Source organism: Podarcis vaucheri (genome assembly GCF_965113315.1).
Source record: "Podarcis vaucheri genome assembly, chromosome: 13".
NCBI lineage: Eukaryota > Metazoa > Chordata > Lepidosauria > Squamata > Lacertidae > Podarcis > Podarcis vaucheri.
Window position 1 is genome coordinate 35,310,853 of NC_138751.1, and position 23,265 is coordinate 35,334,117.

The 23,265-nt window shown below is 47.6% G+C and overlaps 1 protein-coding gene across 2 annotated transcripts; it reads left to right on the forward strand.

The window, feature by feature from the left end:
* The first annotated feature begins 347 nt into the window (after window positions 1-347).
* On the forward strand, window positions 348-22,910 carry ABI3 (ABI family member 3). Of its 2 annotated transcripts, XM_082194488.1 has the most exons (8): window positions 349-594; window positions 5,260-5,427; window positions 11,217-11,393; window positions 17,091-17,176; window positions 18,406-18,495; window positions 19,889-20,061; window positions 20,815-20,943; window positions 22,668-22,910. In XM_082194488.1, exons 1-8 carry the CDS (start codon window positions 478-480, stop codon window positions 22,829-22,831), a joined length of 1,104 nt encoding a protein of 367 aa, XP_082050614.1. In that variant the 5' UTR covers window positions 349-477; the 3' UTR covers window positions 22,832-22,910. The 2 variants fall into 2 exon arrangements, with proteins under 2 accessions (XP_082050615.1, XP_082050614.1); XM_082194489.1 differs by lacking the exon at window positions 11,217-11,393 and having other exon boundaries at window positions 348-594.
* The last annotated feature ends 355 nt before the right edge of the window (window positions 22,911-23,265 follow it).

Genomic DNA, 23,265 nt, shown 5'->3' on the forward strand with positions numbered 1-23,265 from the left:
ACCCTCAGTAGATTCCAGGGCATTTTACCACAGCTTGATTAGTAATAAAAGCCAACACTCTGCTCCCAAGATCTCTGCAATCAGCCAAGCAAAATGGTTCTAAAAATAATGGTTTCCTCTCTTCACAGGTCCTCCGCCTCTGTTAATTTCCTCTGTTAATTCTCATGACCCTTGTTCTGGGCATGCGAGCGGTTTTTCAAGACTCCTGTGCGGAATGGAGATGTCTGCGCTTACAGAGGCGGAGGCCAGAGAGGGTGTCGTACAGGAATCCACACACATGCTTTCTGGGCGAGGGCAGCAATAAATTTCAGGGTGTCAGCAAGACGACATCTGGGACAGAAGGCTGAGGGGGAGGGATCAACTCTGCCCACAGAAGGCAACTCAAGTACAAAAAGAGTCCACCAGCCCAGCTGCGAGGTTCAAAACCTGTCTGCTGCTGAGACCGTGCGCTCAGAGAAGGAAGTGGGGAGCCGCGATATGTCTGAGTTGCAGCAGCTGATGCAGAACGCCATCCCCAGCGCCAGGGGAACCCTGAAGGACAACTACAGCAACCTTCTCAAAGTGGCAGATTACTGTGAGAGCAACTATGAGGAGGTGAGTGGCAAGAGGGCATTGCATCTGCTAGGCGGGCAGACTTGGCACTGGCTCCCTGTGGAGTATAGAGTCAGGTTCAAGGTGCTGGTTTTGACCTTTAAAGCCCTTTGTGGCTTAGGGACCTCGTATCTACGGGACCACCTCTCCTGGTATGCCCCGCAGAGGACCTTAAGGTCCATGAATAATCTTAGTTTAGAGGTCCCGGGCCCTAAGGAAGTCAGACTATCCTCCACCAGGGCCTTTTCAGTGATGGCTCCGACCTGGTGGAATGCTCCGTCCCATGAGACTAGGGCCCTTCAGGATTTAACCTCCTTCCATCAGGCCTGTAAGACAGAGCTATTCCGTCTGGCCTTTAATTTGAATTCAGGCTGATCCTTTATTTCCCTTCCCTCCCCCTCCCCTTTTATGAAGATCACCCGCTCTGAGACCCCACAGCTAATTCTCCCCTGGCCTCCTCGCTGGCCCAAGTAGGACCAATTCAGCCAGCTAGCCCTGGGGATTATCTAATGCTTATTTCCCCTAAATTGATTTTTGAATTTTATTGTTGTTCGTGTTTTTATACTGTATTTTATGCTGCTTTTATAATTAAGTGTTTTAAATTTGTTGTTAGCCACCCTGAGCCTGCTTTTTGAACCGGGATGGGCGGGGTATAAAATTATTATTATTATTATTATTATTATTATTATTATTATTATTATTATTATTAGCAAGCTGCCCAGGGCAGCAAAGTTTCAGGAGTTGCCCGGCATGCTGGCAACTGCAGTGTTAACAGCCACGCACAGTGTGGTCACTGGAGTTCCTGGCAATGTTGCAGAGGATGAATGTTGAGGAGCATTCTTTGGGTGGGGGGCTGGCTGCTGGAAGAATTGGGGTTCTCTCACACTGCCCTGCCCTCTCAGAAGTCTCTGTGAAGATCCTGCAAGGTTGTTGTTGTTGTTTAGTCGTTTAGTCGTGTCCGACTCTTCGTGACCCCATGGACCAGAGCACGCCAGGCACTCCTGTCTTCCACTGCCTCCCACAGTTTGGTCAAACTCATGCTGGTAGCTTTGAGAACACTATCCAACCATCTCGTCCTCTGGCGTCCCCTTCTCCTTGTGCCCTCCATCTTTCCCAACACCAGGGTCTTTTCCAGGGAGTCTTCTCTTCTCATGAGGTGGCCAAAGTATTGGAGCCTCAGCTGCACGATCTGTCCTTCCAGCGAGCACTCAGAGCACTCAGTGCCACTGTATTCTGCTCTGGTCAGACCACACCTGGAGTACTGTGTCCAGTTCTGGGCACCACAATTCAAGAAGGACACTGACAAACTGGAACGTGTCCAGAGGAGGGCAACCAAAATGGTCAAGGGCCTGGAAACGATGCCTTATGAGGAACGGCTAAGGGAGCTGGGCATGTTTAGCCTGGAGAAGAGGAGGTTAAGGGGTGATATGATAGCCATGTTCAAATATATAAAAGGATGTCACATAGAGGAGGGAGAAAGGTTGTTTTCTGCTGCTCCGGAGAAGCGGACACGGAGCAATGGATCCAAACTACAAGAAAGAAGATTCCACCTAAACATTAGGAAGAACTTCCTGACAGTAAGAGCTGTTCGACAGTGGAATTTGCTGCCAAGGAGTGTGGTGGAGTCTCCAACTTTGGAGGTCTTTAAGCAGAGGCTTGACAACCATATGTCAGGAGTGCTCTGATGGTGTTTCCTGCTTGGCAGGGGGTTGGACTCGATGGCCCTTGTGGTCTCTTCCAACTCTATGATTCTATGATTCTATGATCCTTCAGAATGGAGAGGTTTGATCTTCTTGCAGTCCATGGGACTCTCTAGAGTCTCCTCCAGCACCATAATTCAAAAGCATCAATTCTTCAGCGATCAGCCTTCTTTATGGTCCAGCTTTCACTTCCATACATCACTACTGGGAAAACCATAGCTTTTACTATACGGACCTTTGTTGGCAAGGTGATGTCTCTACTTTTTAAGAGACATCTTAAATGCTGTCTACCTCCTGCGAGGTAGGAACACCTTATCCCTGAGAGACACCATTCAGCTCGGAGAACTCTTGAGTTTACGCAGAGATGCCACCACCCTGCTCTGCCTTTGGAGGCTATGAATGTTGCCCTAGCCTGGCTGGAATTACCCGGAAGCAGTGCCGGATTTACGTATAAGCTACACAAGCTATAGCTTAGGGCCCTATTCTCTTGCCCCCCCCAAAAAAAAAATTAAAGGAAAAAACAAACCTGGATGTACATTTCCAAAATATAAGATAGAAAACAAATAAAACCTACATATAGCAACAATTTTTGTGTGTTGTGTAGGCTCCTGTGATGTAAGTAATGGGCCCCGCCTTCTAGCCTGCTCCCTAAAATATCCCATTTTGCCCATTTCTATATACAGTGGTACCTTGGTTGTCAAACTTAATCTGTTCCGGAAGTCTGTTCCAAAACCAAAGCATTCCAAAACCAAGGCACGTCTTCCCATAGAAAGTAATGCAAAACGGATTAATCCGTTCCAGACTTTTAAAAATAGCCCCAAAAACATTGTATTTCACTATTAATATACATCTTCTTAATTGTATTTCAGTTCAACAATTACTTTGATAAAATACATATTTTGTTATGTGCAAATGGCTTTAGATACCTATTAGGTCTGTAAATTACCACATAGCATATGTTCAACACAAAAAACAGCGGCAATTTGTTGTTGACAAAGGACAGCTGGACATATAAAGGGCCCCATTACCTTCAGTAGCTTAGGGCCTCATCAAACCTAAATCCAGCTCTGGCCAGAAGATTATTATATCCAGACAGCTTTTTAAACAGCAAGGCCTATTCACTTGGATTCATTCCCCCATGACATTCAGACCACTGTCTGTTCAGAAAGCAGCAATGTGATGGCATTGAAAATAGGTCCATATTGTTCTTATTACTGGGGTGGGGGTGGGAGTTCCTTGCAGCTCATTTTCACTTTCAGTTATCTTTTGATCTGCATATCACCTTTCTATATTGCTATACACAAGGGGTTGCCATGTGTCCTCTTTTTCCAGGATGCATCCTCCTTTTTGGGTGTGTGTGTGAAATTGGGGACAAATTGCATTTACCGTATTGGCCTGAATACAAAGCTTCACTCCCCCCACCCCCAAATTCTGACTGTGAAAAGTTAAAGTGTGGCTTAAATTCGTGACCTATCAAAAATTGACTTTTGCGATATCGCTGCTGAAACAGACATATGATAAAACAGAACGGGTGTGAGTGCCCGTGGAATTTTAAGGGAGCGCCTTATATTCAGGTATTCTCTCCCCGCCCCATGAATTTTAAAAGTGTGGCTTATATACGGGTGTGGCTTATCTTCGTGCCAATATGGTATTTGCTTTGAAAAGCGTCCTCTTTTTTGCTTTTCAGAATACGGCAACCTTGCACAAGGCAGTTTGCAAGCTGAAGAAACAACAAAACAGACAGCAAAGAAGACATGTGTAATAATCTGATCCAATACAAAAAAGTCACAATAACTTTAAAATAAACAACTTATATCAAATAAAGCACTACTCAATAATCCCTTAGAATATAAATAGTAAACAGTAAAATTAAATATCAGCAAATAATAATTTAAACAGTTTACACTTATCAATTGCAATAAGGAATTACTAAACCAACAAACCTTCTCAGCAGGGGGCTGGTCCACTGTCCCTCAGACCTTGTGGAGGGCTGGACTATATTTTTTTGGGGGGAGGAGGAAATGAACCCTATGCCCCACAAATAACCCAGAGATGCATTTTAAATAAAAGGACACATTCTGCTCATGTAAAAACACGCTGATTCCTGAACCGTCCGTGGGCCAGATTTAGGAGTTGATTGGGCCGGATCCGACCCCCAGGCCTTAGTTTGCCTACCCGTGTAATAAACTATAATAATAATAAAAAATAACAGCAAGTCGCAATGCATAAAAGGATCAAATTGAGAAGCAAGGACACACAACTTATAACCATCCCTGAATTCCTCTTCTTTCTTCCCAGCTTCAATTCCTGGCATCTGGTAGGGTAGGGAAAGAACCTTGGCTGAAACCCCGGAGAGCTGCTGTCAGTACAGTATATGAAGTCCATATTATAGTAATAGGATTATAGACTTAGAAGGTACCCTGAGGATAATCTAGTCCAGCCCCCTGCAATGCAGGAATATGCCGCTGTCCCATACGGGGATTGAACCTGCAACCTTGGCATCATCAGCACCACGCTCTAACCAACTGAGCTATGAGCTCGATGGATCAGGAGTCTCTGTCTTGGCAGCTTCCTGTGTTCGTAGATATACAACAGCACTTCCACGCTGCTGGGAACTGCAGTTTACTCCTCCCAGAGCTACAGTTCCCAGCGCCCTTAACAAACAACCGTTCTCAGGATTCTTTGAATCTGAAGAACTTTAAACACACTTTATGTACATGGGCAGTGTGGCTGTGACCGTGCAGGATGCGATACTGGGTGTAGCAGGTAGAGCTATCGTAGCCACTTATACCACGATACAGTTGAATGTTGAATGAACGAAACTTTATTTGCGTCAGCCAACGGCCATAGCAACAAAAGAACATTGCAGTATACACAGAACAAAAAATATTTTAAAAAACCGATTCAGTTGTCCTGATTTATGGCAGAGTTCTAACTTCTTTCCCCTCCGTTTTCATAAACCTCTTAGGCAAAGGACAAGCGGAAAGCCCTCGAGGAAACCATGGCTTTTGCAACCCAGTCGTTAGCCAGCGTGGCTTACCAAATCAGCAACCTGGCGAGCGACATCCTCAAAACGATGGACTTGCAGCTGGCTGAAGTCCGGCAGGTGGAAGCCAAAGTCTGCTCCATTGCGCAGGTGAGAAGACAACATGAAGAGGTGTGGCGGGAGGGCTTTATTTGCCCCAGAACCTGTTTTTCTAGTTGGTAGCCCTCTGTGATTGGAATTGGGACCCTGGCTGCTTTGTTTTGGCTGCTTAAACTGCTTCCTAGGAGATGAGATGCATTTTTTTTTGTTTAAATCACTTTTATTTGGGGGACCATACACACGCTGCTCCACTAAAGCGCATTCGAAACAAATTCTTTCCACCATAGAATTGAAGAACTGGAAGGGACCACGAGGGTCATCCAGTCCAACCCTCTGCAATGGGGGAATATTTTGTAACCTGTTTTGTAACAGGGGAGTTGCTCCAGCCCCTTGACCACGCAGAGTTGCTCTGTGCTTCCCAGCCTTTTGGGTGTGTTCCTTTGCAGTGTCACTGTTTAAAAGTCCCAAAGCAGACAGCCCCGCCTTGTCCCCTGACCCTGACTACAAACCAGCCGAAAGAGATTCCCCCTCCCTGTGCTTTCCCTTCATACTGGAATATAGGGAGGCATACACAATGTTCCTGGACATCGGATACCTCTTCCTGTTGCTTGACGGCTTTCCTGTTTCCCAGAGAATAAAAACATAATGGATCAGGAAACATCCGTGGAATGGATTAATCACCTCTGTCGTGTCACCAGTTTGGTATCTCCAAACACTTTGATGAAATCCACTTTTAGCTCAGCACAAGAGGGAGGTGTGGCGGGGAATGGTAAGGAATAACTGTTTGCCTTCCGCACTTCCTGCTGCTGGATCCTAGAGCACACTTTGCCAAAATCGTGCATTTACCACCTCTGGTTTTTTTCTGCGCCTGCAGGTCTCTCTCGTCCAGAAAGGGAGCTTCTTCTGAGCATATGCACCATTATGTGCTGATGAACAAGAGGGGCATAGGCTCCTCAAATACCATGTAACAATACAAAGAAAGGGAGGGCGAGCTTTTTGAGAGGCAGAGTGCGCTGGCATAGCACAGAGAATAAGAGAGTGAGCTGTGAGCTGGTTAACCCTGGTTCAAATCTCATCGTTGACAGAGGAACATCAGGAGATGACTTAGACCAGTGGTGGACCTACATTTTTGGGTTCTTGAAGCTTGAACCATTATAGGGTGGGGGGTCCTTTGCTACCAGCAACTAGGTCTGGGTAACCATGGTTATCGTCTTCAGTGGAATTGTTCCCTGTGAATCCTGTCACCTGAGGCACTTGCCTCACCTTGCCTCATGAGTGGGAACGGCCCTGATAGCAGATATAATGAGGGAAGGGCTGTATCTCAGTGGTAGATCATCTGCTTGGTATGAGGAAGGTTTCAGGTTCAATTCCTGGCAGGGATGGGAGAAAACCCTGTCCGGGACTGATGAGTCAGTGAGTCCATTTATGGCAGCTTCCAGTGTCCAAGGTGCCTTGGAACTGTGTGAGGCTAGGAGACTGTTTTTAGCACCCGAACGCAACTGGGCTCACAAGCCTTTCACACAAAAGTCTACTGCTAGATAGGTTTCTTCATTTCAGTTGCCTAATTAAGGTGGGGAAAGTAACCTTCTTGTTGAATAACTGGGAGTCAGAAACCCTTGCTGATCTACTGAAGATAATCCAGAGATCTACCAGTAGATTCCAATCTGCATTCTGCACCTCACCTGCCTTAAAGGCCTCTGGGTGCTTCCAGGCTGTTGCTGTTTTCAGACAGGATTCAATCACATCCCAACAAATTGCATATTGTGCAATTGACCGCAACACACCTGCTTCCCCCAAATGTCTGACTTCTGGCAATCAGGAAAGGTAAAGATAAAGGGACCCCTGATCATTAGGTCCAGTCGTGACCAACTCTGGGGTTGCGGCGCTCATCTCGCTTTATTGGCTGAGAGAGCTGGCGTACAGCTTCCGGGTCATGTGGCCAGCATGGTGAACCAGAGCAGCACACGGAAACGCCGTTTACCTTCCCGCTGCAGCGGTACCGGTTTATCTACTTGCACTTTGATGTGCTTTCGAACTGCTAGGTTGGCAGGAGCAGGGACCGAGCAATGGGAGCTCACCCCGTCGTGGGGATTTGAACCGCCAACCTTCTGATCGGCAAGTCCTAGGCTCTGTGGTTCAAGCCACAGCGCCACCTGCATCCCGGCAATAAGGATAGGGATGCTGAAATGCAGTGGAAAATCTGGCACAACCCTCACTTTGACTTCATGATCATCCAAACTTCCCGCAAACAAATCGGAATGAAGGCTCATCAAATAGCCAATGTTGTCAGATTTCCCTGCAAATAAGGACAGGTGCTCGATAAACAGGTCTTCTGCAAGAGCCCTGTCTGCTGTTGTTTTCTGCAACAGACTCATAACTAGCTCTCTGGATGTTGTGGTAAGAGGTTACTGAGTCTTTCCTCATCACTTTATGCCAAGAAGAGATTAACGGGCAACAGCCACCTTTGCTTTAGATCGGATGTCCTGCTTCACTAGGGCAAAAGGTTAATCTGAACCAAGGCTCAGCCCCTGAACTAGTTTGAAGCCTCACCTTAAGTCCCCTGAAATGTCCCTGGAAAACAAGCATGGAGACACAGCCATTCTGCCAAAGGAAGGAATGCAATGCTGTGCCCACTTATAACTGCTGTGTAGTTTCATTGCGGCTTCCCCTCGCGCAGTATATTTTGACGCAAACACCTTGGGAATTGCCTGTTAAACAACATCTCCATCTGCTTGCCTTGCCTGGTGCATTTCTTCACAGCAAGGCCACGCTGCCCATCTTCACATTGCCAAGTGCCATACGCTGTTTGGGGAAGAGCAGAGGCCAAGGCAGCAAGAGGGTTTATGAGTTTACGTCCGAGGTCCAGTTTGAAGTGGAAGCGCCCTCGTTTACAGCTCGCACCCGTAGTCGCAAGCTAACAACTCTAATCAAACTCAGTGGGAATGAACTTCCAACTGAACCTGACCAAGGGCTGGGAGATGCAAACTGAATTTATTTGCCGCTCTTTATGAATGAATAAATGTGTCATTGAGGTGGGGGTACCTCCCTACCACCACCAGCCCTGGTGGTATGCTGCAGACATACACCCCATACATTTAAAGTGCACGACTACCCCTAAGAATCTTGGGAACTGTAGTTTGGGGTAAACTACAGTTCCCAGCATTCTTTGGGGGGGGAGTAAGGTAAAGGTAAAGGGACCCCTGACCATTAGGTCCAGTCATGGACGACTCTGGGGTTGTGGCGCTCATCTTGCTTTATTGGCCGAGGGAGCCGGCGTACAGCTTCCGGGTCATGTGGCCAGCATGACTAAGCCGCTTCTGGCGAACCAGAGCAGCGCACGGAAACGCCGTTTACCTTCCCGCTGGAGCGGTACCTATTTATCTACTTGCACTTTGTGCTTTCGAACTGCTAGTTTGGCAGGAGCAGGGACTGAGCAACGGGAACTCACCTCATTGCAGGGATTTGAACCGCTGACCTTCTGATCGGCAAGTCCTAGGCTCTGTGGTTTAACCCACAGCGCCGCGACTACCCCCTAAGAATCTTGGGAATTGTGTAAACTACAGTTCCCAGGATTCTTGGGGGAGGGGGAGTAGGATAATAGAATTGTAGAGTTTGAAGGGTCATATAACCCGACCCCATGCAATGTAGGAATCTCAGCTAAAGCAGCCAACGTCAGCTTATAAACCTCCAAGGAAGGCTGATGTTTAGTCGGAATCTGTGAACCGCCCTGAGACCTGCGGGTATATAGCGGTATTCAAACTAAATTAACAAATAATAATAACTGAACAATAATTCCTTGCAAACTTGAACCCATTGGTTCGAATCCTACCCTCCGGAGCAGGGGAAAACAAGCTTGCTCCATCTTCCATGTGAGAGCCCTTGAGATATTTGAAGATGGCTGTCACACACCCCTCTCAGTCTCCTCCCTTGCTGGGGGCCAGTGTGGTGTAGTGGTTAAGAGCGGTAGTCTCGTAATCTGGGGAACCGGGTTCGTGTCTCCGCTCCTCCACATGCAGCTGCTGGGTGACCTTGGGCCAGTCACACTTCTCTGAAGTCTCTCAGCCCCACTCACCTCACAGAGTGTTTGTTGTGGGGGAGGAAGGGAAAGGAGAATGTTAGCCGCTTTGAGACTCCTTAAAGGGAGTGAAAGGCGGGATATCAAATCCAAACTCCTCCTCCTCCTCTTCTTCTTCTTCTTCTTCTTCTTCTTCTTCTTCTTCTTCTTCTTCTTCTTCTTAAGTATATAGCCATGTTCACAGCTGTGCAGTCATGCAACCGCAGTATTTACAAAGCTCTGGCCAGGACAAGTCCCTCGTTCAGTGTTCCCCTCATTATGGCTTTGGCTTCCTCTTCTGAATCTTTCCCCATATCTTCTTGGGGCCACCATGCAGAGAATTCAGTGCCGTACTTCCAGTGCGGCATTACCAGCAAACAGTCTCCAAATGTCCTTTTTCTTATGCATCCGTGAAGATTTGTGCTCCCGAAGCCGTTTGGGTGGTCATACGCAATCCTGCTTTCAGTATGGCCTGCACCTGCAAAGGTTTTTGGGGGTGGATATACTGCTTTGTATCCATTTGGTGCATGCCCTCTGGCTTCCTGCAGTAATCCTGCAATTTTTTTATATCACAAATATTCAGGGTTGTGGTTTCTTTTTTTGTTGCATCATAGCCTGAGAGTGTCCCTCCAGACGGCCATAATGCAATAACATTGGTGAACCTTCGTAGAACAGCTATTAAAGCAGAATGAAGTGTGGATGGCTCATTATAAATCCACCACAATGCATTACTTCTGCCTCAGTGACATGTTGGGGAATATACCTGCAAACCCCACACTCCAAGCCCATATTTTGGTGCTTGAGGGTAGAAAACCCAGATGACTGAAGCCGGCTGTACTATTAGACAGAGTGAGGCGGTTGCCTCAGGCGACAGATATTAAAGGGCAGGGATCAGACAGAACTACCGGTATGTACACCACAAATATGCAGGATACCGTGACCAGCAGAGAGGGCCAATGAGGAGTCAATTGTGGGAGAGGAGAAGCCAAAAACAGCTTCCTGGGGAGTGGGCTTTGCCACCTGTCCCCCCCCCAAAATGGTAGGGTGCTGCCAGTTTGTGTGTTGACTAGAAATACAATTAAACCAGCTCCTGCAAATGGTCCCTGGCCCAGCTATGGCCTCCTTCCTTCACCTTCACCTTCACCTTCGGGACTATTTAATTGCTCATCTTCTAACATTGTGTATGCCATCAAATGCCAACAATGTCCTTCAGCTCTCTATATTGGACAAACAGGCCAAACCTTACGCCAAAGAATAAACGGACATAAATCTGACATCAAGAATCACAAAACAGAGAAACCAGTAGGAGAACACTTCAATCTCCCAGGACATTCTATACAAGATCTCAAAGTAGCTGTTTTACTACAAAGGAATTTCAGAAATAGACTGGAAAGAGAAGCTGCTGAATTGCAACTCATTACCAAACTTAAAACCATGGAGAGACCTGGTCTGAACAGAGACATTGGATTCCTATCTCATTATAAATGACTAAGCCATTTCTCACCTTCTCACCCCTTGCCTTTTCCTGTAAGACCTATTACAGTCGTTAAGAGTCGTCAACAGGCTCATCTCAGCTATCTGCCAATCTCCCATTCCCACCACCCTTCTGAGTAATACCCCTCCCCACCTTCTCACTATATAGAAGGGTCTGGCAACTTCTGTTTCAGTGTATCTGAAGAAGTGTGCATGCACACAAAAGCTCATACCAACAACTAACTTAGTTGGTCTTTAAGGTGCTACTGGAAGGAATTTTTTATTTTTCCTTCACCATGTCTTTCTGCCCCAGGTGGTGGAGATGCACATGGAGAAAGTGTCCCGCCGAGAGATTGGGGCCCTTTCTGTTTGCAAGAGATTTCCGCACCAACAGAAAATCATCCCCCCAAGCCACGTGGAGCCCCTGGAGGCGTATTACAGGAAACCGCTGAACTTCAACAGTTTGGACGATGTTGGGCACGGAATAAAGGTAAGAGCTGGGCATGGCCTCCTTTGCTCCCCTAGCTGTAGTCATCTTCCATGCTGACAAGCCATAAGGTAAAGGGACCCCTGACCATTAGGTCTAGCTGTGGCCGACTCTGGGGTTGCGGCACTCATCTTGCTTTCTTGGTCGAGGGAGCTGGCATACAGCTTCCGGGTCATGTGGCCAGCATGACTAAGCCACTTCTGGCGAACCAGAGCAGCGCACGGAAACGCCGTTTACCTTCCCGCCAGAGCGGTACCTATTTATCTACTTGCACTTTGTGCTTTCAAACTGCTAGGTTGGCAGGAGCTGGGACCGAGCAACGGGAGCTCACCCCGTGGCGGGGATTCGAACCACTGACCTTCTGATCGGCAAGCCCTAGGCTCTGTGGTTTAACCCACAGCACCACCCAAAGGGTCCTTATCCAGAGAGGAAAAGGAGTACATGTTGTTGAATCTTCTGGGGAAATTGTGCTGGATTTTGTACTGCTATGGAATGTAGGGGGGGGGAGCCACACCTATTGAATTTCTGCCTGCTAGCATAGGAGTACTGGCAGGCTAGATCCTATCTTGACAGAGAGAATATAAATGGCTCCTTTGATAGGAAGGGCAGGATATAAATTCAACAAACAACCAAACCCTTTTGCATACTTCAGATCATACATCTGATAAAGACAGTTGTTGCTGTATTGTTATTACACTTCTATCCTGCCTTTATTCCAGGGACCTCAAGGTGGTGTATGTGGCTCCACCTGCTCATCATTTTATTCTCACAACAACCCTATGGGGGGGCTAGCCTGAGAGGCAGTGACTGGCTCTCCCAGTCAGTGGGGACTGGATCCTGGGTTTCCCAGGTCCCAGACCAACACACAAGCTACCACACCACACTGGCTTTAACACCGTGTGTGTGTGTATGTGTGCATTTAGAATAACTAAACACCAGAGTATATAAATACCTTGAGAATTAAAATAGCAAACTACCAAAATCTAGCACTGGTTCTAAATTGTGGATAGAAACTATCCCAAGCCAATGTCTTGCTGCCTGCCATAAAGGTAAAGGTAAATGACTCCTGGACGGTTAAGTCCAGTCAAAGGCGACTATGGGGTTGTGGCTCTCGTCTCGCTTTCAGGCCAAGGGAGCCGGCACTTGTCCACAGACAGCTTTCCGGGTCATGTGGCCAGCATGACTAAGCCGCTTCTGGCACAACAGAACACTGTGACGGAAACCAGAGCGCATGGAAACGCCGTCTACCTTCCCGCTGTAGCATTACCTATTTATCTACTTGCACTGGTGTGCTTTCAAACTGCTAGGTTGGCAGGAGCTGGGACAGAGCAACGGGAGCTCACTCCATTGTGGGGATTCGAACCGCCAGCCTTCTGATCGGCAAGCTCAAGAGAGGCTCAGTGGTTTAGACCACAGCGCCACGTGCGTCCGCATACCAGCCATATAGGTCAGCTGGTATACCCTGAGGCAAAATGTGGAGAAAATATATGTGCCATCACTCCTGTTAACATAATGCAAAAAACCCTAAAACTAAAAGAAAAAAATGCTGTTGTTCTCTGGACTTATCACAAAGCCAGGGAATTTCTGAGCAACAGAGATGGGCATCCTGGGAGATCACATCGCCACTAGAATTACTGAGCAGCATCAATGGCAGAAGGAAGCAAACAAGCAAATTAATATATCATAAGTTTTATTCATATGTCTGGCTGTGGTAATACTTGCTGCACAGTGTGTGGTTTGCTTCGGACTCAAAACGAGAGGTGCTGTGGCCTAACCCAGAAGATTTGATGACTTATCTAGAGACCGAAACTCAGTAACAGACAGTGAGTCTCCAAGCACTTCCTCTGTGGAAAATGTACGTCTTTTGATGAACCACCAAGCAATTGCTTTCTTCCTTTAAAAAAAAAAAAGATTAGAAAGAGAGTACTCAGACAGCAATATCTTTAGTAGTCAAAAAACAAAACAAAGCAACGTCCCAAATCCAAAGAAATTTAATCACAAAAGGTTATATCGAAATTAATGGCAGATAGAATAGTTGCAAGTAACTAGTATCACTTTCAGTGAGACTTAATTAATGTAACTGTACTCACGGCTCATGTGAGTTTTGCATGACGTCGACTTCCTGAACACAAGTTTCTAACCCTCATGATGGCTGAGAAAATATTGAAAAATGTGGTAGAATTGGATATAACTGCTGAGTGACAAAACGTGACTTTTAAGCTCAAAATAAAATATTAAATTTTTTAAAAAAGAAAATATATATATGCAGATGGCAGCTTCTGAAGGAGGAGAAACCGAGTCTTAGAATAGAGTTTCCACCTGCTATTTATTTTAAGAAAGGGATCCCTGTTTTTAAAGAGGATTACAGGTCACATCCACAGCACACATTCAAAGTACTCTTATCCTACTTGAAGAGCTATGGCTTAATAATAATAATAATTGTAATAGGTATGAGTTACTCGTGCGTAAACTGGTGCCTTTCTCGGTTAATTTGCCTTGTCAAACCTTTCTGACTGCACAGCCCTTGCTCATCGCGGCTGCCTCAGTCGCTGGCAGAATCCGTCAGTGGGTGTTTCTTGAACCTCTTCCAACATAAAAGTTGTTTGACACCCAGTCTCCTCCTCCTCTCACTGCGCGGGAGTCTTCTGCGCAGGGAAGGCGTGGGTAGCGGAGGACCTGGGCTCTCCTCACTGATGTCCAGTGAAGAGTCCTGGAGCCCTCTCTCCACTTCCCCCATCTGCCCCCCTTTATTCCCGGTGTTGTGCTGATTGGCTCCCCCCTCTACTGAGCTGTTTCTCCCCCTGCTGCTGGGTCCTTCGCCAGCATCATCTGGGAGCCTCCCCTTCACCTCTCGCTCCGATGTCAGTTCCCTGACAATAATAATAATAATAATACCCTGCCCATCTGGCTGGGTTTCCCCACCTACTCTGGGCAGCCTCCAACAAAATATTAAAATACAATAGTGCGTCAAACGTTAAAAGTTTCCCTAAACAGAATGCTGGGAATTGTGGAGGGTCTCCTAAAAACTCCCAGCATCCTTAATGAACTGTCTTTCCCAGAATCCTTTGGGGGAAGCCATGACGGTTTCAAGTGGTATGCTACTGCTTTAACCGTATGGTGTGGGGATATGACCCAAATGCCGTATTGCCAAATAAAGGACCTTTCTTTAATTTAAGCACCCACACACTTTCACGTGTCTCAAACACTTCTCTCCACACCACCCCAGAGCAATAATACCATTCTGAATTCAGCCTGCCGCAAACGGAGAAGTCGCAGCTACATAAGGACGCCTGCGAGTTAAATTTAAGCACTTCTCTCTTCCTTCCCCACTGGGCACTCTCTCGTGAAGAGAAAAAGGAGAATTGTGCTGTCAGCTGCGGCCAGCCATCGAGACCGATCTCAACCACAAGGGCCTGAAACTGATGAGGCAAAGATTTGCCGGGCTCTCGGTTCCCACACTGGCGTCTGCTTCCCCAGCGGCGTTCTCTCTGCAGCTGGGGCTGCTGCCACAGCAGGGGCCTTGCGCCACTTTGGCTGCTGCCCTTTGTTGGCACGCAGATTTGGCTCAGTGACTGAGGGGCCCCCAAGATGCATGACCCAGTTTCACGAAAAGGTGCGCTCCTGTGGAAGGGAGGCTTTCAAGCTTGGCCCTTTGATGCTAAGTCCAGAAGACTGGAAAGGAAAAGCCCTCCCTCTCTCTAAAAACAGGTGCAGAAGCCTGGTAGAAACACATGTAATAAACAAAATCTGCCCTTATTCCCTTATGGGGGACACAAGAGCCCTTACAGAGTCCATTGTAGGTTCTCCATCGGTAGGAGAAAATAACAGAGGCCAACCAGAGAATATTGAGAAGCAAAGCAGCTAGTAAGCCTGATCTGTATTGAACTGTTGCAACAGGGTGCTCCCCTCACATGCAGAAAAGGCGGAGGACCCAGAACCCAGGTGTGCCTGCCCTTATATAGACATTTTAAATTCCCTGCACTGGAGCTCAAGACCACCCCTCCATACATCATACATACATCACAGAAAAGGTGGTCTACAACAGAAATTTGAATGTTGTTGTTTTTCCTGTCAGGTTATCTGATAATGCCTTATCTGATTGCCTTTCCTGGTAGTCTGGCCATTTCTTTGAGATGGTGATTACCCAATTCCTGAGACAATGGGAAGGTTCCCTCACCCCCTCCCTCCTTGCAGAGAAAACATTTGGTCAGTTTGGGAGTCAAAATGGTTCCAGGGCGGTCTTCCTGTGCTGCTCCAGACATGTGGTCCACATATGTACGTGCTTGGTTGGTACATTTTATGAACATTTATTAAAATATAAGACCTTAACATTTTTATTTCACATGTCAGATGACAGCGAGAGGTCTAAGTAGGCGTGGAACGTGAGCTTCGGTTGCAGGATGGGGCAAGCGAGGGCTATAGCTCAGGGGGACAGCCTCTGCTTCCCAGGCAGAAGGTACTGGGTTCAATCCCCAGCATCCCCAGGTATGGGTGGGAGCATCCCTGTTTGACAATCTGGAGACTGACTGCTGGCAGTCGGTGCACAATACTGAGGAGAAGGTGCTGTGGTCTACGCCACTGAGCCTCTTGTGCTTGCCGATCAGAAGGTTGGCGGTTCCTGCAACAGAGTGAGCTCCTGTTGCTCAGTCCTAGCTCCTGCCAACCTAGCAGTTCGAAAGCACACCAGTGCAAGTAGATAAATAGATACCGCTGCAGTGGGAAGGTAAATGGTGTTTCCGTGCACTCTGATTTCCATCACAGTGTCCCGTTGCACCAGAAGCGGTTTAGCCATGCTGGCCACATGACCCGGAAAGCTGTCAGTGGACAAACGCTGGCTCCCTCGGCCTGAAAGTGAGATGAGCACCACAACCCCATAGTCGCCTTTGACTGGACTTAACTGTCCAGGTGTCATTTTCCTTTACCTTTATGGCGGGCAGCAAGATGTGAAGCAAGACAACAGCTTGGGATAGTTTCTAGCCATGATTTATAACCAGCGCTAGATTTATAACCAGTGCAAGAAGATAAATAGGTACTGCTGCGGCAGGAAGGTAAACAGTGTTTCCATGCGCTCTGGTTTTTGTCACGGTGTCCCATTGCGCCAGAAGCAGTTTAGTCATGCTGGCCATGTGACCTGGAAAACTGTCTGTGGACAAACGCTGGCTCCCTCAGCCTGAAAGCGAGATGAGCGCCGCAACCCTATACTTGCCTTTGACTGGACTCAACTGTCCAGGAGTCCTTTACTGAGCTAGATGGATCAACGGTTTGACTAAGTATAATTCAACTTCCTATGTACACCAACAGAGCAAAGTTCACACACAGGCAGCGAACTGAGGCTGCTTCCACACCTGAGGAACTTTTGCTACAGCGAGAGCACTTTTCGAATTCAGAGGAGAGACGCTTTTAGAACGGACGCAAATCTTTAGCTCTGTTGATTAGAACGTTGCAGCAGCGCTCGAGCATCAGCTGTCAAATTGTTACGCCTTTGCATGCGTTGGTAACCTAAAGCGGCCTTGACTACTGTTAACATGCCTTATGTGGGACTGTCCTTGTAAGTGGTTCAGAATCTGCAGCTACCGCCGAAGTTAGTGGCCAAGGAGAAGGTGACTGACAACAGGTTAATCCTCTGCTGAAAAAGCAGCACTGCCTTGTTTTCTCTCTTTCACATACCTCTTTCCCTTCTGGTCTCTCTCTCTCTCTTAGGATCATGGCACACAGTTGGCCAAAACAGGGACTCTCTGCCGGCGAGGAAATGCAACATCATCAGGGCAGTCATCTGGGAGCCTTAGGTGAGATTGCATCAAGTAGAGGCATGAAGTCCTAGTTTGCCTTCTAGCGCAGCCAAGATTTCTTCTCAAAGATTGCCCTTCTGAAATATACTCGGAGTCCTGTAGTGATTTCATGCTCTTTATTGCAGCTTGTAAAACAGTGATTGAATTGCTCCCCCAAACCTCAGGGTTTTATATACATTATTTACAGAATGAGTCCCGTCTGATTGGCTGATTCTGCTTCCCTCCTGGAGCCTGATTGGTCTTTTCCTGCAGGCCAGTCAGTTGTTGCATTCTACGATCCTACCAGCATAATAGGGACGCGGGTTGCGCTGTGGGTAAAACTTCAGCACCTAGGGCTTGCCGATCGCATGGTCGGCGGTTCGAATCCCCGCGGCGGGGTGAGCTCCCGTCTTTCGGTCCCAGCTCCTGCCCACCTAGCAGTTCGAAAGCACCCTTAAGTGCAAGTAGATAAATAGGTACCGCTTTATAGCGGGAAGGTAAACGGCGTTTCCGTGTGCTGCGCTGGTGCTGGCTCGCCAGAGCAGCTTCGTCACGCTGGCCACATGACCCGGAAGTGTCTCCGGACAGCGCTGGCCCCCGGCCTCTTAAGTGAGATGGGCGCACAACCCTAGAGTCGGACACGACTGGCCCGTACGGGCAGGGGTACCTTTTACCAGCCTAATAGGCTGATTAATTTCCTCCTGGAGCCTGATTGGTCTTTTCCTGCAGGCCAATCAGTTGTAGCATTCTAGGATCCTACTTGCCTATTGTTCTAGGATCCAAACTTAGTACATAACACCTTCGCTATTGCCTTCCTCCTCTTCCCAACACAACTGGAACCGAAACTCTTTCCATTAGGTGTTTTGCAGTCCAGCTGTTTTGGACTACAACTCCCATCAACCCCAATCAGCCGGCTGGGGCTGATGGGACTTGTAGTCCAAAACATCTAAAGCAGGCTTCCTCGACCTCAGCCCTCTAGATGTTTTTGGCCTACAACTCCCATGACCCCTAGCTATCAGGACCAGTGGTCAGGGATCATGGGAACTGATCTCAAAACATCTGGAGGGCCGAGGTTGAGGAAGCCTGATCTAAAGTGTGCCAGGTTTTGTCTGCAATCCTAACCTGTCTGCTGGTAGAGAAGGAGGTCCCCTGATTGGACAACATGCTTCATAAGCCAAAGCAAAGTAGATAAGAGAGGACGATCAAGATAAACATTCAACTCAAACTTTTCTTTTTGTTTTTTTTAGGAGAAGTCAACGGATTCCAGAGCCAATACGGCCACCAGTTGTCCCAGAGGGCAAACCCTGCACATCTGCTTCATCTTTGTCATCACTGAGGTACCGTTTGTGAGATTATATTTCAGCACAAAAGGAGACAGGGTGTGGGTGGCAAAGACAAACTTAGGGAGAAAACTGGTGGCTACTTTTCTATGGAAAATGAAGATAAGTTCCTGTTCCAAGGGGTCTTCAGCGAGATCTGTTGCCTTTCTACAGTGGTACCTCGGGTTATATACGCTTCAGGTTACAGACGCTTCAGGTTACATACTCCGCTAACCCAGAAATAGTGCTTCAGGTTAAGAACTTTGCTTCAGGATGAGAACAGAAATCACGCAGCAGCGGCGCAGCAGCAGCTGGAGGCCCCATTAGCTCAAGTGGTGCTTCAGGTTAAGAACAGTTTCAGGTTAAGAACGGACCTCCGGAATGAATCAAGTACTTAACCCGAGGTACCACAGTATTTTAAACAAACTGTTTCTCTAAAAGCATATAAATTAGCAAATGTTATGCTCTCTCTCTTTTTGGGTGATGCCCAAGTGAGCACCCTAACCCTGGTCGGTGTGTGGCTGTGAACTAGAAGGTTGCTGGTTTGAGCCCACACAGGGACGGGAGTGGGCAGGATTCCTGCATTTCAGGGGGTTGGACTAGATGACCTTTGGTGTCCCTTCCATCTCTACAGGTTCTACGGAGTTCAGAGCTGGGAACTTGGAACCTAGCTCCTATTCCAACCTGCTCCTCTCAGCTCAGGGGAGGGCAGCTGCAGATTTGGGCTTCTCACCAGCTTGTTTCCTTCCAAGGCAAGCAAGCTGTCTTATACTTAGCTGCATCAGTGGTCCACCGAGCTTAGTATTTGTCTACACTGGCTGGTTGCAGCTTTCTAGGCTTTTAAATTGGGTGTCCTGCCTGGGGATTGAACCAGGGACCTTTGGTGTGCAAAGCATGATGCTCTACCGCTCAGCCATGGCTCCAGACAACAGATGGTGAAATGACTTGCATCTCAGACCTTCTTAGCTTTGTTTGGGCTCCACAAAATGACGCTTTTAATCCTGCTCCGCAACATAAGGCAACGGAAGCCTGCAGCTGAACCATCTGAGACTGCTGGGATGGGGTTGCCATTTTGAAACATCCCCCATTGCAACATCTACAGTGCAGCAACGAAAGTAAAAATCCACCTGAGCCCAGCTGGGTGAAAGCATCTAGCTCAGCCTCCCCTCTCTAGCATCAAGAAATGGTCTTTCCTTCTTGTATCATCAGCTCAGGCGTCTTCTGTGCTGACCCTCCACTAGGAAAGGACCTGGGGCTTCCAGATGTTGTTGGACTCCAACTCCCATCAGCCCCAGTGATGATGGGAGCTGTAGTCCGACAACATCCACAAGGCCAAAAGGTTCCCAATCCCTGCCCAGGGGCAGTTTACCTTAAATTCACCTAAATCTTCCTCCTTTGAATGTCACTGCAGCCCCACAGAAGCTATGGAGAAGACTGGTATGATCGCATCTACTGAACCACCTCCACCGCCTACGCTCTCGCCTTTTCCTCCACTGGCAGAGGCAAGTGATGTTCTTCCTCCTCCTCTTCCAGAAGATCTGTTGCCACCGCCACCACCTTTTGCAGTCAGTGATGTCACCCCAGGTAAGGCTGCCTCCTCCTTCTTTTTCAAAGCCAGAACAAAACTGAACTCAAAATTAGCTGGGGTAGTTGCATGCTGGCTTTATATACCCCACAAGTGCAGGCCTGTGGAATTGGCTTCAGAACCCACATAGCTGAGTACACTTTCCAGGACACCCTGAGTTCAGGCAGAGGCAGTAGTTGCCGGGGGAAATGAACAGAGGAGTCCGATTGCATCCCTGTTCTGCTTCCCAGAGTCCTTTGGTTGGTCACAGTGTGACCTGAAATGCTAAATGTTATGTATTCAGTGGTCTATGTTTGCCTGAGCTTGAGCCTGGACTAAGGATTCTGAGCTCCTGTGTTCTGATTGGATACACAATGTCCAGTCAAAGAACATTTCAGGATTTGGGCCTCTGCCATTGGCCCTTGAACTCTTGAGTCGTGATTCGCAGCTTCGAAGTTTAGACAGCCAATCGCGTTGGGAGTGGGAGTGGCCCAGGCTTTCAGGAATGTATATAAGCAGTTGCTTTGCCCCTGTTTCCCAGTTATGTAGCTCAATAAAAGGTTCTTGCTGTTATCGCTATGTCTTGCCTTGTGGGAACCCATCTACACTTCACTTCACTAAGCATATTCCTCTGAGTGAGTGTGATGCCGTTTCAATGCACTTCTCTCCCATTATGGCAAGCAGGCACAGAAGGCCAAGCACACAGGAACACATTTTTTATTTTCTTTGTTTGTGAAAGAGTCAGTAGTGTGTGTGTGTGTGTTTGCTTGCAGACCTTGATTTTCCAATGACCCCTCCACCGTTGGACGCCTCTAATTTGGAGCAGCTGGTGCCTCCGCTCCTTCCCCCTCCGCCACCCCCAGAGAAATTGCCATGGGCCCCCGACACCTATCTGGAAAAAGGTACCTTGCTAAATATAAGACAACTCCTGGAGTCGGCTACCAGGGCATTCGGTTCGCATTCTGACAATGAGCACTGATATGTTTGGGGGTCTAAACCACCTGAAACCATCTGCTGTGCACACACTTACCTGTAATCCCAGGTGTTTGACTAGCCTTTGACCTAGTCAGCAGTAGGGCTGGGCAATATCTGGTTGTGATATATCGCCAGCTAAACATTGTGATATACTGATATATCACAATGTCTGAAATAAGGATGGAACTGTGTAGAGGCATTGACTGGCTTCAGGGTTTCCCCCGCATTGTGATTTTTTTGCATAGCACAGACATCATGATTCGTAATATATTGTCAGGTCAAAAACTATGAAACTGATATCTTAGTATGGATTTCTAACCGCTTTTGGACCATGTATTGATATATCGCCCAGCCCTGTTCCGCAATGAGAACTATGCAGTTCTGCAAGACTCTTTATTTGCCTGCATTTTCTCTGTTCTGCACAAATGTTGTGCTTCTCTGCTTACCACTGCAGTGGATTTCTCCTCTGTTCCTTTTCAATCTGCATTTCTGTTTGGAAAGCCCTATATTGGGGCTTTCTAAATAGGGGACGCGGGTGGCGCTGTGGTCTAAGCCACTGAGCCTAGGGCTTGCCGATCGGAAGGTCGGCGGTTCGAATCCCTGCGACAGGGTGAGCTCCTGTTGCTCGGTCCTAGCTCCTGCCAAGTAGATAAATAGCTACCACTCTGGCGGGAAGGTAAATGGACAATAAAGCAAGATGAGTGCTGCAACCCCAGAGTCGTTCGTGACTGGACTTAACTGTCAGGGGTCCTTTACCTTTACCTTTATATTGGGGCTGTACAAAGACATTTGAGTCCCCGAGGTTTAAAATCCAATTTGTATATACTGTCTTACCTCGGCTCCTGGGAGTCTAACATTCCAGCTCCTAAACAATCGTAAAGCGGAAGTCAGTGTTCCGGTCTTCGAATGTTCTTTTGGAAGCCGAACGTCTGACGGGGCTTCTGCGGTTTCCAATCAGAAGCTGCGCTTTGGTTTCCAAATGTTTCAGAAGTCGAACAGACTTCCAGAATGGATTCTGTTTGACTTCCGAGGTACAACTGTACTAACAGGTCTGCTGGGAAGCTCTAATGCGTGAGCCCCATTGAGAAACACCTATCCATCTATCTGATTACTTTTCTCGTGGAGCTCCTGTTAATTTGCACAGGGCCACGGCAGAACTTCCCAGTGGACTGGCCTTTGGCTTTCCACCCGCCATCCTCAACAGCACCAAGCCTCTGCTGTTTATGCCATTCAGTGAATGCCATGGGTGACATGTATCCTATTGAGAGAGCCAGTGTGGTGTAGTGGCTAAGAGCGGTAGACTCGTAATCTGGTGAACCGGCTTCGCGTCTCCACTCCTCCACATGCAGCTGCTGGGTGACCTTGGGCCAGTCACACTTCTCTGAAGTCTCTCAGCCCCACTCACCTCACAGAGTGTTTGTTGTGGGGGAGGAAGGGAAAGGAGAATGTTAGCTTTGAGACTCCTGAAGGGGAGTGAAAGGCGGGATATCAAATCCAAACTCTTCTTCTTCTTCTTCTTATTGACCGGATGATCCCCAAATTGCCATTCCCAGGTTCCCTTCCTTCCATAAATGCGTTTCGGGACTGGTGTTTTTTTTTTTGCTTTTCATTGCTGACCTCCTTTCCCCCTTCTCTTCCCCTTTGCCTTCAGTGGTGACCCTCTACCCTTATACTCAGCAGCAGGAACAAGAACTCTCGTTCGCAGAGGGGACTGTTATTTACGTGACACGAAGATACTCAGATGGCTGGTGTGAGGGGGTGACAAGTGATGCAAAGGGATTGTTCCCAGGGAACTATGCGGAGCCTTTGCCATGAAGGAAGCAGAATGGATGCTGGAGATTATTATTATATTTTTTTAAAAAATGCAGATACTTAAAATGTGAGATCTGGTGAAGACCGACTACTCTGTTCTTGGTCTCATAGAAGGAAACTTGGGTGGAAGTTGGTGTGTTGGCATATCAACAGCCATATTTCCCTCCCACTCCACTTCATGCTAGCCAGGCTGAAGTAATAGCTAGGAGGGGGGCATTTAAGAATATCAGAGCATCCTCATCACCTCAATTGATTGGAATGCAGAGATGTCGGGTTAAATATCTGCTGTGGTTCCTCTCTCTCCTCCTCCTCTACAAAGTCTGTGCAACAGCTGTGCTAAGTGTGTGCAATCCTATACACACTTAGGCGGGAGATTGTCCTGTTGAACACCAAGGGGCCGAGTTCCGATTTGACACGTACAGGATTGCAACCCGCAG

Excerpts from the sequence above, each read along its gene's own strand:
- ABI3 (XM_082194488.1), top strand. The coding sequence starts at position 478 with ATGTCTGAGTTGCAGCAGCTGATGCAGAACGCCATCCCCAGCGCCAGG. Across the intron at positions 17,177-18,405 it reads CAGTCATCTGGGAGCCTTAG|GAGAAGTCAACGGATTCCAG; the intron begins GTGAGATTGCAT and ends TGTTTTTTTTAG. Across the intron at positions 18,496-19,888 it reads TCATCTTTGTCATCACTGAG|CCCCACAGAAGCTATGGAGA; the intron begins GTACCGTTTGTG and ends ATGTCACTGCAG.